This window comes from Equus quagga, chromosome 2 (genome assembly GCF_021613505.1).
Source record: "Equus quagga isolate Etosha38 chromosome 2, UCLA_HA_Equagga_1.0, whole genome shotgun sequence".
Classification (NCBI taxonomy): Eukaryota; Metazoa; Chordata; class Mammalia; order Perissodactyla; family Equidae; genus Equus; species Equus quagga.
The window spans coordinates 53,337,437-53,351,555 of record NC_060268.1 but is presented as its reverse complement, the minus strand read 5'-3'; the positions used below and the strand labels follow the sequence as shown (position 1 = coordinate 53,351,555).

The 14,119-nt window shown below is 35.8% G+C and overlaps 1 protein-coding gene across 2 annotated transcripts in view; it reads left to right on the top strand.

Annotated features, from left to right (window-relative positions):
- SLTM (SAFB like transcription modulator) overlaps positions 1-14,119 on the top strand; it is a 42,918-nt gene that overhangs the window by 17,297 nt on the left and 11,502 nt on the right. The window contains exons 6-12 of one of the 2 annotated variants that reach the window (XM_046652636.1): positions 5,725-5,752; positions 7,149-7,563; positions 8,166-8,215; positions 10,382-10,500; positions 12,589-12,738; positions 13,452-13,555; positions 13,655-13,821. In XM_046652636.1, coding sequence (XP_046508592.1) covers positions 5,725-5,752; positions 7,149-7,563; positions 8,166-8,215; positions 10,382-10,500; positions 12,589-12,738; positions 13,452-13,555; positions 13,655-13,821 — 1,033 coding nt within the window. Of the gene's footprint in view, positions 1-5,724; positions 5,753-7,094; positions 7,564-8,165; positions 8,216-10,381; positions 10,501-12,588; positions 12,739-13,451; positions 13,556-13,654; positions 13,822-14,119 lie in introns of both variants that reach the window. The other variant, XM_046652635.1, reaches the window with a different exon arrangement.

Sequence of the window (14,119 nt, the reverse complement as noted above, 5' to 3'; positions counted from 1 at the left end):
TATTCAACTCTACTGTTGTACTGTGAAAGCAGCCACAGATAGTAGGTAAATGAATGGACATGGCCGTTTCAATGAAAATATTTACAAAAAGAGGCATCTAGTGGAGTTTGCCACCCCTTGCTGTAGAGCTCCCAAAGTCTCTATTTTGCTGATTACATTCTTGTGGAGTCATTGGACGTGTTCCTCTGTTTACTGTATTTCCTGTAAATTGGTAAGTTGGTTTTAGGATCTGGAGGCTTGCCGTCCAATTCAGGGCACCCTCCGACTCCCCCCAAACCCTCACACCTACTTCATAGGTAGTATTGTATTCTTCCATTTGGATATATACAATGTCTGGTTGTATCTTCTTAGTGGTGGTACCCATTATTGATGAGCCATACCCCATTGATTATGGTGATCAAAGTGGTGATATTCTAATTCTATCATTTCCCTTTTATTTATTAGCTGGCGTGTTACTAGAAAGAGAAACTTCTGCTCATTTACTATTTGATTACCCAATGGTACTGTTTAGAAAGGAAAGTCAGGGTATATGTTTGATTCTTTTCCTTTTATTTACCAATTTTCAGAATAATGAGCTGGTTCATTAGCATCTCCAACAGTGATAATAAAGTTTTTTATTTTTCCTTTTTTCTCCCTTAGTTTCATTTTGAACTTGTGGATTTAAACATGTTTAATGTATTTCAGTCCATCGTAGTTATTATTCTTATTAATGCTCAAATTGTCCCTCTGTAGTTAGTTAGAGCCTCTTCAAGTTGGCTCTTGAGTTCTTTCAACGTAATCTTAGTAGTCTTTGATTGCTTCATTGCTTTCTGGAATGTAATGATGTTCCATTCCTGCTCCAGACCTGTAATTAGCTGTTTTTTCCTTTTAGGGGTAGATGGTATTTCAAGATGACAATCTCAGTGGTAGGGATGTTCATTTTTTCTAGGCCTTTTCAGTATACAGTGCTAGGGAATGTGTATGGGGTTTTTTTGTTTGTTTTTGTTTTTACTTTTAAGGTAAAATAGATTTTGAGTTCATAGGGCTACTTCTAAGTTATTTCCTTTATCTCACAGTACACAGACAACAGTCTTAGAATGATAATACCAATACCACCACCAATATGATTACTGAAAATAATTTAAGATTTTCTTTCCCCAGTTATGTCTGTCCTAACAATATACCCCTCTAGGAATGAACAAATTACTGTGTTTTAGACTAGTTCTGCTCTGTACGGTTATATCACCAACTAATACATATTTACGTTGCCTTTCACTTTATTTTCAATATTTAAGTATTACTTTAAAAAATTTTAATCTGCACTTTTTGTGAGTCTATAACTATTTCAAAATAAAAAGTTAGAAAGTTTAATCTAATTTTATAGTTATTTAAAATATTTACATGGTTCCAAAGTCAAAGCTACAAGATAAGATATATTCAAAAAAGTCCCTTTGACCCATTCTCTTATTGGTAAACTTTTTAAAATTCGTGATTTATCCTTCTGTTACTTGCTTTAAGAAATATAAGGAAATAGGCAATATTTTTGTATAAGGATGTATTTTTTTAAAGCCAGTCTTCAGGCCTTCATGTGATGCTTAAATCTTTAGCCTTTAGGCGTTAGCCTCTAGGCAGTTTGTCATACTAGACAGAATTTGGTTCAAATTTTACTTCTGTTACTTACAATATTGTGACTTGGGCAGGTTCTCTTAGTCAATTTCTATGTTTATAAAATGAACATTATAATTCTTACCTGCTAGATTGATGTGAGGATTAATTATAGGTCCTGGCACATGGTACATGTGCAATTAATGGTTATTTGTAGAATTGCTTTACCAGCTGGAAGATACCAGTTACTTGAGAATTTTCTCAGAAATGTTTGTATTTGCTAATGCTTTACTTCTGTACGATTTCCTCTAGTCTCGGTCTCCTCAGTCATCTTTGATCACGTCATGTATGTTCCTTTTTCTTTTTCCCTTTGCCCCTAAGGTTTCGCTAACTTGAAGGGCCTCCCCTTTTTATGTTGTATGAAGTCTGTATACCTCTCAAAGCCAGCTTTATCTCTCTCCTCATAAAGTTTCCTCTATTCTCTCTCTCTCATGTAGTGCTTTGCTGTTGACAGAGAACTTTACACCCATCGTCGTATTTAATCCTGTACTTCCTATTTAGGTCATATGCGATCTCTACTTTATAGGTAAAATTCATATAGATGGATGACAACACCACAGAGTAAAACTGTTTCCGTAGAAAAGACAGGATAAATACCTAGGTGTCATGCTGCCTAGTCTGGTATTCTGTAAGTACTCCACGCTGGTGAATGTGCTTCTCTGAATTGCGTCATTCTTACGCAGTGCTGCAGTTAAGTCCTTTACAGTATATACAAACGCCCTCTAAAACAGCAGTGTCTTAGGCTACCTTTATTCAGTAGATTTACTCAACAGATTTTTATTGATTGCTTATTATGTGCCAGGTATTTTGTATTTCCCACCATCTTTAGCATATTGCCAGATAGCAGGCAGTTAGTAGTTTAGGGTTATTTTGAAGGTTTGTAATCAGTCAGGTTGAATACAGTATTTACATACAATTCAGGAGAAAGGAGGCCTTGCAGAAGAGATCTTCTTAGCATATATGTGTATCTGTATCACAAGGTTAACCTAGAGAAGGTAGTAGAATGGATATATAATAAACATTTTGTTAAGTGAAAAATAAGTCCTTGGCTTGTCTTTGTCTCTTCCTAGCCGTTGATGCTCCTAGGATGAAACAAAAATAGAAACTTTGTATGTGACTTTCGCCGTTTGACTAACAGTTGTAGATCCCACTACAAAGATGAGTAACATGAGTACCTACCTTACAGAGCATTTGCTTCATTTTCATATGTGAAATATTATATTTTTTCAAGACAAACTGAAAAAGTAGTTAATTTAAAAGGATGCTTTACATTGTACTTACTTATTTACTATATTCCTCATTCTGAAAAATACCTGTTTTCAGTGGAGGAAAATTATTTTCAAATAAGGTATATGTCATGTCTGTACAGATAAATCATTTAGACAGGAAAAATTTTCCATTGTCTTTCTTGTATTTCCTGGTTTGTTTCTTTATTGCGAGGATATGTAGGCTTGTTTAGGAGTTGTGGTTTAACCTTAGTAGTGCTGTATTTACTGCACACACTGAGCAGTAAAACAAACATGCGCTGTGTGGCTCGGCTTTCCTACGTTACCCTAGTTGTTTTCGTGCTTCACCTCCGTTGTAATCACTTTGTTTTCCAGAAGCTGGATCAGACTGTTTTCCCATTTCAGTCTATGTGATAATGCTGGTGTTAGCACTATTTTGAGGAACTAAAGTTATGAAACCCTTCAGAAGACGTGTTGAATAATTAGGAGAAATAACTAAAAGCTCTTCAGCAAAATAAGGCAAAGCCTTACCAATTATTTTAGCAGCTAGAAATAACATTTCTAATTGGCAGGAACTACACAGCAGAAAGGATTTTGTTTTTTACACCACAGTACTTTTTAAAATAGCAAATAATTTGGCCATTTTTTTCTTGAACCTATCGATACTGCATCTCTAAAAGAATGACTTGAAAGTGGTGTGCTGTTGGCATCACAGGTAGACAAGGGAGAGGCAAGTTGTGTTCTTGAAGTTCATTTGTTCTGCTTTTAAGTAAAAGTTAAGGTATTCCACTTTACCCCTCCAAGATACATTACTAAACTAAAAGAGTTTGGAAGAAAAAGCTTTATCGATCCTTCTAGGCTAACACATTGTTTCTGTGCTGCCGCTGCCTACCACTCCACTCAAGTTAAAGCATTTTCTTTCCTTTCCAAATATTGCAGGTTAGAAATGTAATGACTAAAACTAAACTCCAGTACAAACAGTTTGTTCCAGGACAACAATTAAGAGATTATTAGAGCACAGTTTAATGGATTTATGTGATAATAGGATTCACATTGCTATCAATCCATTAATCTACTTGTTTTGGACTATTTTTCTTCCTAAGCTTGTGGCTCTGTTGTTTCAATGTTTTTAGTTTCCTTCGTAGTACTTTAGTGTGTAAAACAATTGGTCAAACCCTAATTGGGGCACTTGCATGTTAACTTAAAGTTGAAAAATCTTCTAAAGTGATTTCTTAAAAATATGATTGTTATCCAAATGTAATTTTGAGCATATAGTAAAATATTTGATATTTTTAAGGAATGCATGCTTTTATGTGAATCTAAAATTGTGTTATAAATATGCTATTTATAGTTTTGTTTACAGTTCAATTTTGCTTTAGGTCTTCCTTCACTGCTAGGCTCTCACTCTAAGGCAGTAGTTCTTTTTTTTTTTTATTTTTTTTGAGGAAGATTAGCCCTGAGCTAACTACTGCCAATCCTCCTCTTTTTGCTGGGGAAGACTGGCCCTGAGCTAACATCCGTGCCCATCTTCCTCTACTTTATATGTGGGATGCCTACCACAGCATGGCTTTTGCCAAGCAGTGCCATGTCCACACCCGGGATCTGAACTGGTGAACCCTGGGCTGCCGAGAAGTGGAACGTGCGAACTTAACTGCTGTGCCACTGGGCCGGCCCCATGAGGCAGTAGTTCTTATAGTGTAGTCCCTGGACCACAGCATCAGCATCACCTGGAAACTTGTTAGAGATGCAAATTCTCAAGCCCCTCTCCAGACCTGAATCAGAAACTCTGGGGTTGGTGCTCAGCAATCTGTATTTTAACAAGCCCTTCAGAATACAGGACTGTATTCTGATAACAGTCTCAGAGTTTGAGAGCCACTACTGTAAAGCCCCGTACTGTAAAACTCACACCACCTTGACTGAAAATGGTCTATTTTTACTTAGTTTTTATTTTAAACTATTATAAACGAAAACATCCATTATTGAAATCATCATGTGTATTATTTTGCTTATTTGTTATGATCTTTAATTTAGGGAAATGTTGGTTCTTTCTTGATGTGATTACTTCAGTGATTTTTGCAGTATTTGCTTGGTAGAATAAATACAGGTTTTTCCCTTTGCGATATTGCTGTTTTTGGGCTAGCACATGCTTAATTTTAGACTAGGTGAAGATATTCATATTTTTAAATCAAAATAATTTTTTAAAAGTGTGTGAGTTGCTTGTTTTGATTACCTATAGCACAAGTACCATTTTTAAAGTGGCTGCCCACCAGTGTCTCTGTGACAGCTATGAATTCATTTTCAACAGATAAAAAGGAGTGAATAATTTGAAACTAATTACTTTGATAACCATTCTTCTTACTTCTGGGATGCCTAAAAAGGGAGTGTTTTTTGGGTTTTTTTTTTTTGCTTATTAATATGCATTCAAGCCTTTGAAAGTGTATGTCTTTAGGTTATACTTTCGGGTACTGTTTTGAATAGTACGCCCTAACAGTGCCATTGAACTTAGCCACATAAAATAATCAGGTCAGTCTTTTTATTGGCAGCTCTTTGATATGGGTAAAATTCAGTTTATGTAAGCTAGTTTTGAAAACTGAAACTAAATAATCCAGTTTGTTGTTGATCTAATCATTGAAAGATTTAACTGTTTTCTTTTCTAAAATTGTATATACCAGACATGTGCCACATTTCTCTCAAAGGGCTCTGGTTCTGATTGGAATATCCTATATTTGTTAGTGATAGATATCCCTAATTATTATTAGCTTACACACCAATTTAACCTGACTGATTTTGTACTATTACTAAAATCCAGTTTTAAATGAATTCATTTTACATTTGATTATTCTTTGAATTTCAGGATGGTGAGGAAGAAGAAAATGAGAAAGGTATGTTTGATGCTAAGTAGAGTTTAAAAATTGCTGACATTTGGAAAAACAGTAAATTATGTAAAAAAAAAAAAAGCATTCCTTATTTGAAGGCTTATTTTTGAAATGAGTTCATTTTCAAATTTATCAATTTAGTGAATTGAGTTAGCATCTTGATTTTATTTTTCAATTGGTTTTAATTTTTCTTTTTTAACACTTGCGATATGTTCTAACCTAATGGTACATATCAGTTACTGTAGTGGACAATGCCATTTTAATTTAACCCAGTTTTTAATCTTATTTTTTAAAATAACTTCTAGCATACGGTAAGTTGATTACATCCTTAAGACTGGCACTGCAGTAACTCATACGTGCTTATTGGAGTCCTGGTGTGTAATGGATAATTAACTTTAAAACTAGTCCTAAAAATGGTGGGTGATCAGGAGACTGACTTTTTGTTTGCTGCTCAGAGAAACTTTCATACAGTCTTCTGACAGTTTTAGTAGTTTAGGAGACCTGTCTCATCCAATACAATTCCAGGGACATCAGTAGCGATACATATGGTCTGTATGAGGTTATGGAAGAGTTCTTGGACAGAAGTGAAAGGATCCTACCTTGGACTAGCAAGGACGTGGAGCAGGTTCTAAGCAAGGCAGAATAAAAAGCCTAGAAGCCATGATGAAGTCAAGCTACTGACTGAAAATCTCACATGCCCGAAGCCTTTCTATCCTGGGGGAACGCAAGATATCTTTGAAAATGGTAATTGCGGGACTGACTGGACAGGATGAAGACTGGAAATAACCAATTTCCTGAACGTTATGGAGCAGGCCACCTTTGGAACCTTCTGTAGCAGTTTTCCATCCGATTCTGGACTACTCAGGAATTGAATAAGAAGAGCGAAAAAGATGGGTCCCTGAAACACGTTGAAGACTGATTGATAGCCTCAGACTGTGACCTTTCAAGACGTCACCATGGGAATTCTGAAGGTCATGAGGGTTAACTCCCGAGATGATTGGAACATTGAATAACAAATCTGCACATTTGTCACTATCTCATGGAGGAAAAAAATCTTCCATATGCCATTAACTTATAACCAGAAATGAAGAGCTGGTATCCTCAGGATGGAACCATTTCCTCACTTTTGTTGTTTGGTATTTATATGTAGAAATCATTTTTTCCATGAAGAATAAGTGATCCTGGGTAAAGGATTGTTTATGTTAGTTAATACCCTTGTGTTTTTTTCCTAACCTTCCATCAGTGCTAATAACTGGCTTTATATTTTCTAGGTCCTATTCTAGCTTATGAATATGAAATTGTTTAAACTTCTTGTTTTGCCATATTTATTCCTGTTAAATCCTCTTAGATATAGCAGGTTCTGGTGATGGTACACAAGAAGTATCTAAACCTCTTCCTTCAGAAGGGAACCTAGCTGAGGCTGATCACACAGCTCATGAAGAGATGGAAGCTAATGCGACTGTGAAAGAAGCTGAGGATGACAACATCTCGGTCACAATCCAGGCTGAAGATGCCATCACTCTGGATTTTGATGGTGATGACCTCCTAGAAACAGGTAAAAATGTGAAAATTACAGATTCTGAAGCAAGTAAGCCAAAAGATGGGCAGGACGCCATTGCACAGAGCCCGGAGAAGGAAAGCAAGGATTATGAGATGAATGCGAACCATAAAGATGGTAAGAAGGAAGACTGCGTGAAGGGTGATCCTGTCGAGAAGGAAGCCAGAGAAAGTTCTAAGAAAGCAGAATCTGGAGACAAAGAAAAGGATACTTTGAAGAAAGGGCCCTCGTCTACTGGGGCCTCTGGTCAAGCAAAGAGGTTTGTTTTTCTATGTCAGTTCTTTACGATACTGAATTCCAGCATTCAATAAGATCACTCTACATTAAGGGGGTGGCTTCAAGACCATGTACAGTAATTAGTACTTATGATCCTGCCTATAAATATTTTTGACCGTCATAAGTTACTTTAAAAAAATTTTCAAGATCTTCGTATTATGCAGTGTGTCCTACTGATTGCATTGTCGAATTGTCAGCATATATTTGGTTTTTTTTGTTGTTTTTTGTTTTTTTTTTCAAATTGACAATTTTTTTGTGTTTTATTTTTAAAAATCCTTGTGATGATGGTTAATGAACAACTGTCAGTCCTAAGAACACAAAATGAAGTCAAGTCCCAGTCCTGAAATCTGGAGAAGATGGCCATGAATAGAATTTTCAGAAAATCTAGATCTTCAGGCATCTTGGGGAGAATCAGTGCAAGAATCCTAAGGGAATCATTTGTTCAAATAACCTAATCTAGGCCTTTGGAATTGTTAATTTGTATGAATAGCACTAGTTTGAAATATAGTCAATATCAAGCTGTTCGATTTTTGTGTTTTTTTTGTTTTTTGTTTTCAATTTTCTTCTGGTGATTTGCTTCTTTAGCTCTTCCAAGGAATCTAAAGACAGCAAGACATCATCCAAAGATGACAAAGGTAATGGATTTTTTCCTATTTATTTCAGTAATAAATTGCATATTTTCATTAAAAAGTAATATTTTCCTGGGGTTTTCTTTGACATTTAGTCCTTAAGAATTGATGCACTAAAAATTTTGGATGGCCTTTGTGTAAACTGTGAAGTTAGATTACAGTAAACTCTCAGTGTGATTGAAGCATTACCCTTTAATTACTGACTTTGTAAACTGGGCTGCGTATGCTGAAAACCCATTTGGTATGTCTTTTTATCATTGTGTGGAAGCAACTATGTTGAATGTTCATAGAGAGATTTCATTTTCTTAGATTATAATTTCAGAAGTATTTTTTCTTTAGTCGCAGTCATTTGTGACTCCTACATATCATCGCCACCTTTTCCCTGTTCTGTTTAGTAGAATGTGTGCTCTAAATGATACTTGTGTATAGTTGTGGAGTCCAGTAGTTAAAAGAAAATCAGTCTCTAACATTTGGTTTTACTTTTTTCATTATTTAAATCAGGGCACACTTCTAGTAATGTAGCCAGCATACAGTGTTGTAGTTCCTCAGAATTCGCATTTTAGTTTGACTTATTTTGGGTTAATGGGTGTCTTATGTAGGAAAGTAATTTTATTTGAAATTCTTGTAAGCTTAAAGGTGCAGTATTTGATTGCTTTCTGTACTGAGAAGTCTCTAATTATCTTGTGGCCATGCACTATAGTTTCTTCTTGTACTATGCTGTTTACTTGAAAAATATTTCTTGTTTTCTAAAAAAGCATTTTAAGGAAAAATAACACTATTAAGGTACTGCAAAGTCTTCAAATGCCTCTTCACTGCCTAAAAAAGAAGTGTTATATATCCTCTGGTTGATTTAGTGTATTTTGTTGATATATTTTAGTAGTTGGAAATTTTGGTGATTGATTTTGTAATTGACAATTAATTGCAATACCCACATCCCTTAGAGTTTTGGTTAATGGATTGGATATAATAAATTTATTAAATATAATCCTTTAAATTTAGAAGATTAGTAGTCGTAATGTTTTCCTGTTATTAAGATTTTCTTTTTCTGTAGTTAGAGAAATAACTGGGCCCAAATGTTACTGGTAACATAAAAAAGAGACACATTTCTAGTTAACATTCCATAAAGTAAAGCAGACCCTTTGAGAAATGTGTTTCTTAAGAACAGAAATGCAGCACCCGTTAATACTTAATCGATCTTTGAGTCAGGTATGTGTCGTCTCCTTGTAAGTCTGCCCTGACAGTAGTTTCTCAACTGAAACTTGTGGCATGTAATTTTTTTACAGCTTTGACAGTTTTACTCTTTGTACATATAATAACTTGAAGTTATAAAAAGTGTTACCTTTAATTGCTTATGTACAGTTTTTCTTAAAGTGGGTAAGAATTCTTTTCCAAATAAAACCAAATGAATGAAAATTTCTCTTTTCTAAAAGCCCATTTGAAGAAAAGCACTGAAGAGTGACTGGCTAGGCCTATATTCTAAGGAGCGGCATCTATATGTATGAAACTGTGATTGTGTATGGAAATAGTACAGAAATGATGCATATAACCATTTGCCTATTCTAAAGGATTTCCAAGTCTCTGGTCTTATTCTTGTAATTGATTTGTTTTAGAAGATTTTTTTTTTTTAAATTAAATCCAGAGTTCCCCAGCTGCGTGTAATCCCGTTTTCTCTCCCCCTTTCTCTAATAGAGAATGAAGATGAGCTGGTTGGTTAGTCTTTGTTATTAAACATTTAAATTCTTGGAAACAGTTTATCTCTTGCTTTGACTTTTCCCTCTTGCACTCCTAATTTCTCAGGATCTAAAGCCCACAACAGCTGTAGGTAATTAAGCAGTCTACCTCCTGGTTGCCTTCTGTTCAGTGCAGTGGGAGAGTATAAAGTATTAACAGCAAAAGTTCAAGACACATAATTGATTTTTTTATCCACTTTGACTTAAAACTCATGCAGTAGGAAGTGTACAAATGTTCAGACTTGTTTCCTTGTTAGTTGTATTGTCTGTTTTTGCGTTTGATTTTAATCATAGAGAATTCATAGGGTTTTGATATAGTAAGGTCATACTATCAAAATTAAGTGAAAGGATTTTATGATTTTGAGAGAATATGGCCCTAATAATTTTGTTAAAAAACAATTCCGATTGAGATACTTAACCATCTGCTGTAAATGTGTTCTAGGAAGTACGAGCAGTACTAGTGGTAGCAGTGGAAGCTCGACCAAAAATATCTGGGTTAGTGGACTTTCTTCTAATACCAAAGCTGCTGACTTGAAGAACCTCTTTGGCAAATATGGAAAGGTACATTCTTTTTACCTTTTTATCCATCTTTCTAGTATCTCCATTTGAAACAGGGATTGTATTCAAGACTGTATTATATAAAATCATCTAATTTCTTGTTTCTCTCAGGGATGTTATAGGCATAATTTTTGAGTTTTGTGGTAATGGTAAGTTTCATAATATAGTCTCCCTTTGAGCCCTGGGGATCTTTGTATTAAAAGCTCATATTCTGAGCCCATTTAAGCCAAGGACTGAGTTTTATTCATCACATTCTTCATGACTCTTCTAGGACCTAGAATTGCTGAGGCTGATCTGGTCATCTGGAAAATATAGTCAGACTAACGTTAGACAATGACATAGAGAATCGCGGGAAACCAACACTGATGTGGTTCGCGTCATGTATAGATTCCAGTACAGTGGTGGAGAAAAATGTAAAACTGATGAAAATATGCTTAATCAGAAGTTGTGATATGTGCTGCAAAGGAAGAGTGCACAGTACCAAGAGAGCAAAAGCAGAGGCTTTGCTGTGGTTGGTTCATAGGAAAAGTTTCTCTGGCGTATGAGGGAAGACCTAACAGAAGAGAATAGTCAATAATTAAATGAATTGAATATTGAGTGAATAGCTGTCGAAATGAATTGTAGCTGATCTGTATCCCTTAGAGCACTCACTAATTCCTCCCTTACATTTTAGTTTTCAGTATTCATTATATATAATCTACTTTAGTGTTTTTTCTTTAGCTCTTTGATAGCAGGGGCCTTATCTACTATACTTTGCAAATGGTAGGCTTTCAAATACTTATTAAATTAATGACCAGTATTGGTAAATAGTCATTAATGAGTGCTACAAAAATCTATCTTGTTGATTTTGGGAGTTTTTTTTTCTTCTCATTTAATTAGAGAGTTGCTTGAGTGTTAAGGAGGTTTTTGTAGGTGTCTGATACAGAACACTGAGAACTCTAGTCCTGTAATCAGCTGTGGCATATTTTTTGTTCTATTTTCAATAATTTATTGTTAGAGATATAAAAACAATATTTTAATGTTCGTATTTATTAGGACTAAAGCTGTATAGGGATACCACACAGTTGATAATAAGACTTTAGGCTTAAAAATTGAATGGCTAGGGGCTGGCCCAGTGGCATAGTGGTTAAGTTGGTGCATTCTACTTCAGTGGCTCGGGGTTCGCAGGTTCGGATCCTGGCACGGAGCTACACAGTGCTCATCAAGCCATGCTGTGGCAGCGTCTCACATACAAAATACAGGAAGATGGGCACAGATGTTGGCTCAGGAACAATCTTCCTCACGCAAAAAATAAATAAATAAATTGAATGGCTGTTGGGGCAAGTCAGCCTCTCCCAGAGTTGAGACAAAAGCTGGTAGTTTCTAGCCACCCATACCATAACCTCTTGAATTCCCTGTTGACCTCTTCCTGGCCTTATGTCTGTGTTCCTCTTTGTTCAGCTCTAGATTGTTCTCTCTCACTTTTCTCCTCACGCACCCATCCTTGTCTCTTTTAACTATTCATTTCATAGTTGAAATTGTCACTTTAATATTGGTGTGAATTTTAAAAGTATATAGATAGAAAGCGGTTTCTTTAGGGTGTATTTTTTAGGGTGCTTTTTTACATGCAGCAGATTCTTTCCTCAGTTTTGAAAATTTCTTAGAGTGGCCCAGTATAGAAAAGTGTTAATACTCATCTAGAAACTTTCTAAAAACTTATCCTTTTTTCTTCTCTAAGAGATTCAAGGTAGGCCTGTGATAGGGAAATTTTGGCCCAAGTCTAAGTGAGAATATTATTTCTTTGCTTTGGTTAGTTGTGCCATTACTTCATTGATGTGACTAATCGTATTTTGGCTATGTATTTGAAAAAACAAAAAGAAAAACTGAAAGTATGTTAAATTGCTTTTTGACACTTTAAATTATTCCTCTAAATATTTACTAAGTCCTTACAGGCAAAGTAGATGGTGATCACAAGACTATGAAACAGAATAGTATATATCCTAAATTTGTGCTTTATCCTGAATAGATCCTTTAATTTGAATAGTCTCAGTTTCATCTATGTAGAAATATAAGTAGTTGTAAAACTTTCTAAAGTATAATTTCATCTCACAGGTTCTGAGTGCGAAGGTGGTTACGAATGCTCGAAGTCCTGGTGCAAAGTGCTATGGCATTGTAACTATGTCCTCAAGCACAGAGGTGTCCAGATGTATTGCACATCTGCATCGCACTGAGCTGCATGGACAGCTGATTTCTGTTGAAAAAGTAAGCTTGCTTAACTGTTTATAAAAGGAATTTCCTTTAGGGCTAGTAATTCTCAATTTAAAGATGTCACACTGGGAGGGAGAAGAATTAAGAATGATTTTTATTTTTATGTATTCATTTTTATTTTTTTACTTCTATGTTTTCCAAATTTTCTATCATCAACATACTTTTTGTAATCATAAAAATGTAAACTTAGGGGCTGGCCTGGTGGCGCAGCGGTTAAGTGAGCACGTTCTTGCTTTGGCGGCCCGGGATTCGCCAGTTCAGATCCCGGGTGCAGACATGGCACCGCTTGGCAAGCCATGCTGTGGCAGGCGTCCCACATATAAAGTAGGGGAAGATGGGCACGAATGTTAGCTCCGGACCAGTCTTCCTCAGCAAAAAGAGGAGGATTGGCAGCAGATGTTAGCTCAGGGCTAATCTTCCTCAAAAAAAAAAACAAAAAAAAGAAAAGTAACCTTAAGGGCTGGCCCGGTGGTCGAGTGGTTAAGTTTGTGCTCAGCTTCGGTGGCCCAGGGTTTCGCCAGTTTGGATTCTGGGCGTGGACCTAGTACTGCTCATCAGGCCACGCTGAGGCAGCGTCCTACATAGCAGAGCCTGAAGCACCTACAACTAGAATATGCAACTGTGTATGGGGGTGCTTTGGGGAGAAGAAGGGAAAAAAAATGTAACCTTAAAACTTACAGACTTTTTTCCTGGCTTAAACTTTTCAGGTTAAAGGTGATCCTTCTAAGAAAGAATTGAAGAAAGAAAATGATGAAAAGAGTAGTTCAAGAAGCTCTGGAGACAAAAAAAATATGAGTGATAGAAGTAGCAAGTAAGGATCTATTCTTTTGATAAGCACACAGACTTTTTTTAGTACACTGATGAAGTAGTTCTCATTCTGTTGTTTTCTTGTGCGGGGTGGTATGGTCAGGACACAAGCCTCTGTTAAAAAAGAAGAGAAAAGGTCGTCTGAGAAATCCGAAAAAAAAGAAAGCAAGGATACTAAGAAAATAGAAGGTAAAGATGAGAAGAATGATAATGGATCAAGTGGCCAAACTTCAGAATCGATTAAAAAGAGTGAAGAAAAGAAACGAATAAGTATGCTATGTATCTTTCTTCTCAATCCCTTTCTAATGCATTCTATGACTTAATTTTCACTGTGGAAGGGAAAACTTGAGATCACAATCTAGATAAATATTTAAGCTTCATGGTTAGATGTCACTCATAGAAAAGGAGTTCTAACAGGACTAATCGTCTTCTCCTTTTCTGCTCTGGGGAACAGACGTGCTCTTCCAGCTAAGCCTGTTTACTGTTAAATCTGGGCTGACTTAAAACGGTCATTGAGTCATTGCTGTGTAAATGAGCTGGGATCTTTTGGTATCACTGAAAGTATTTA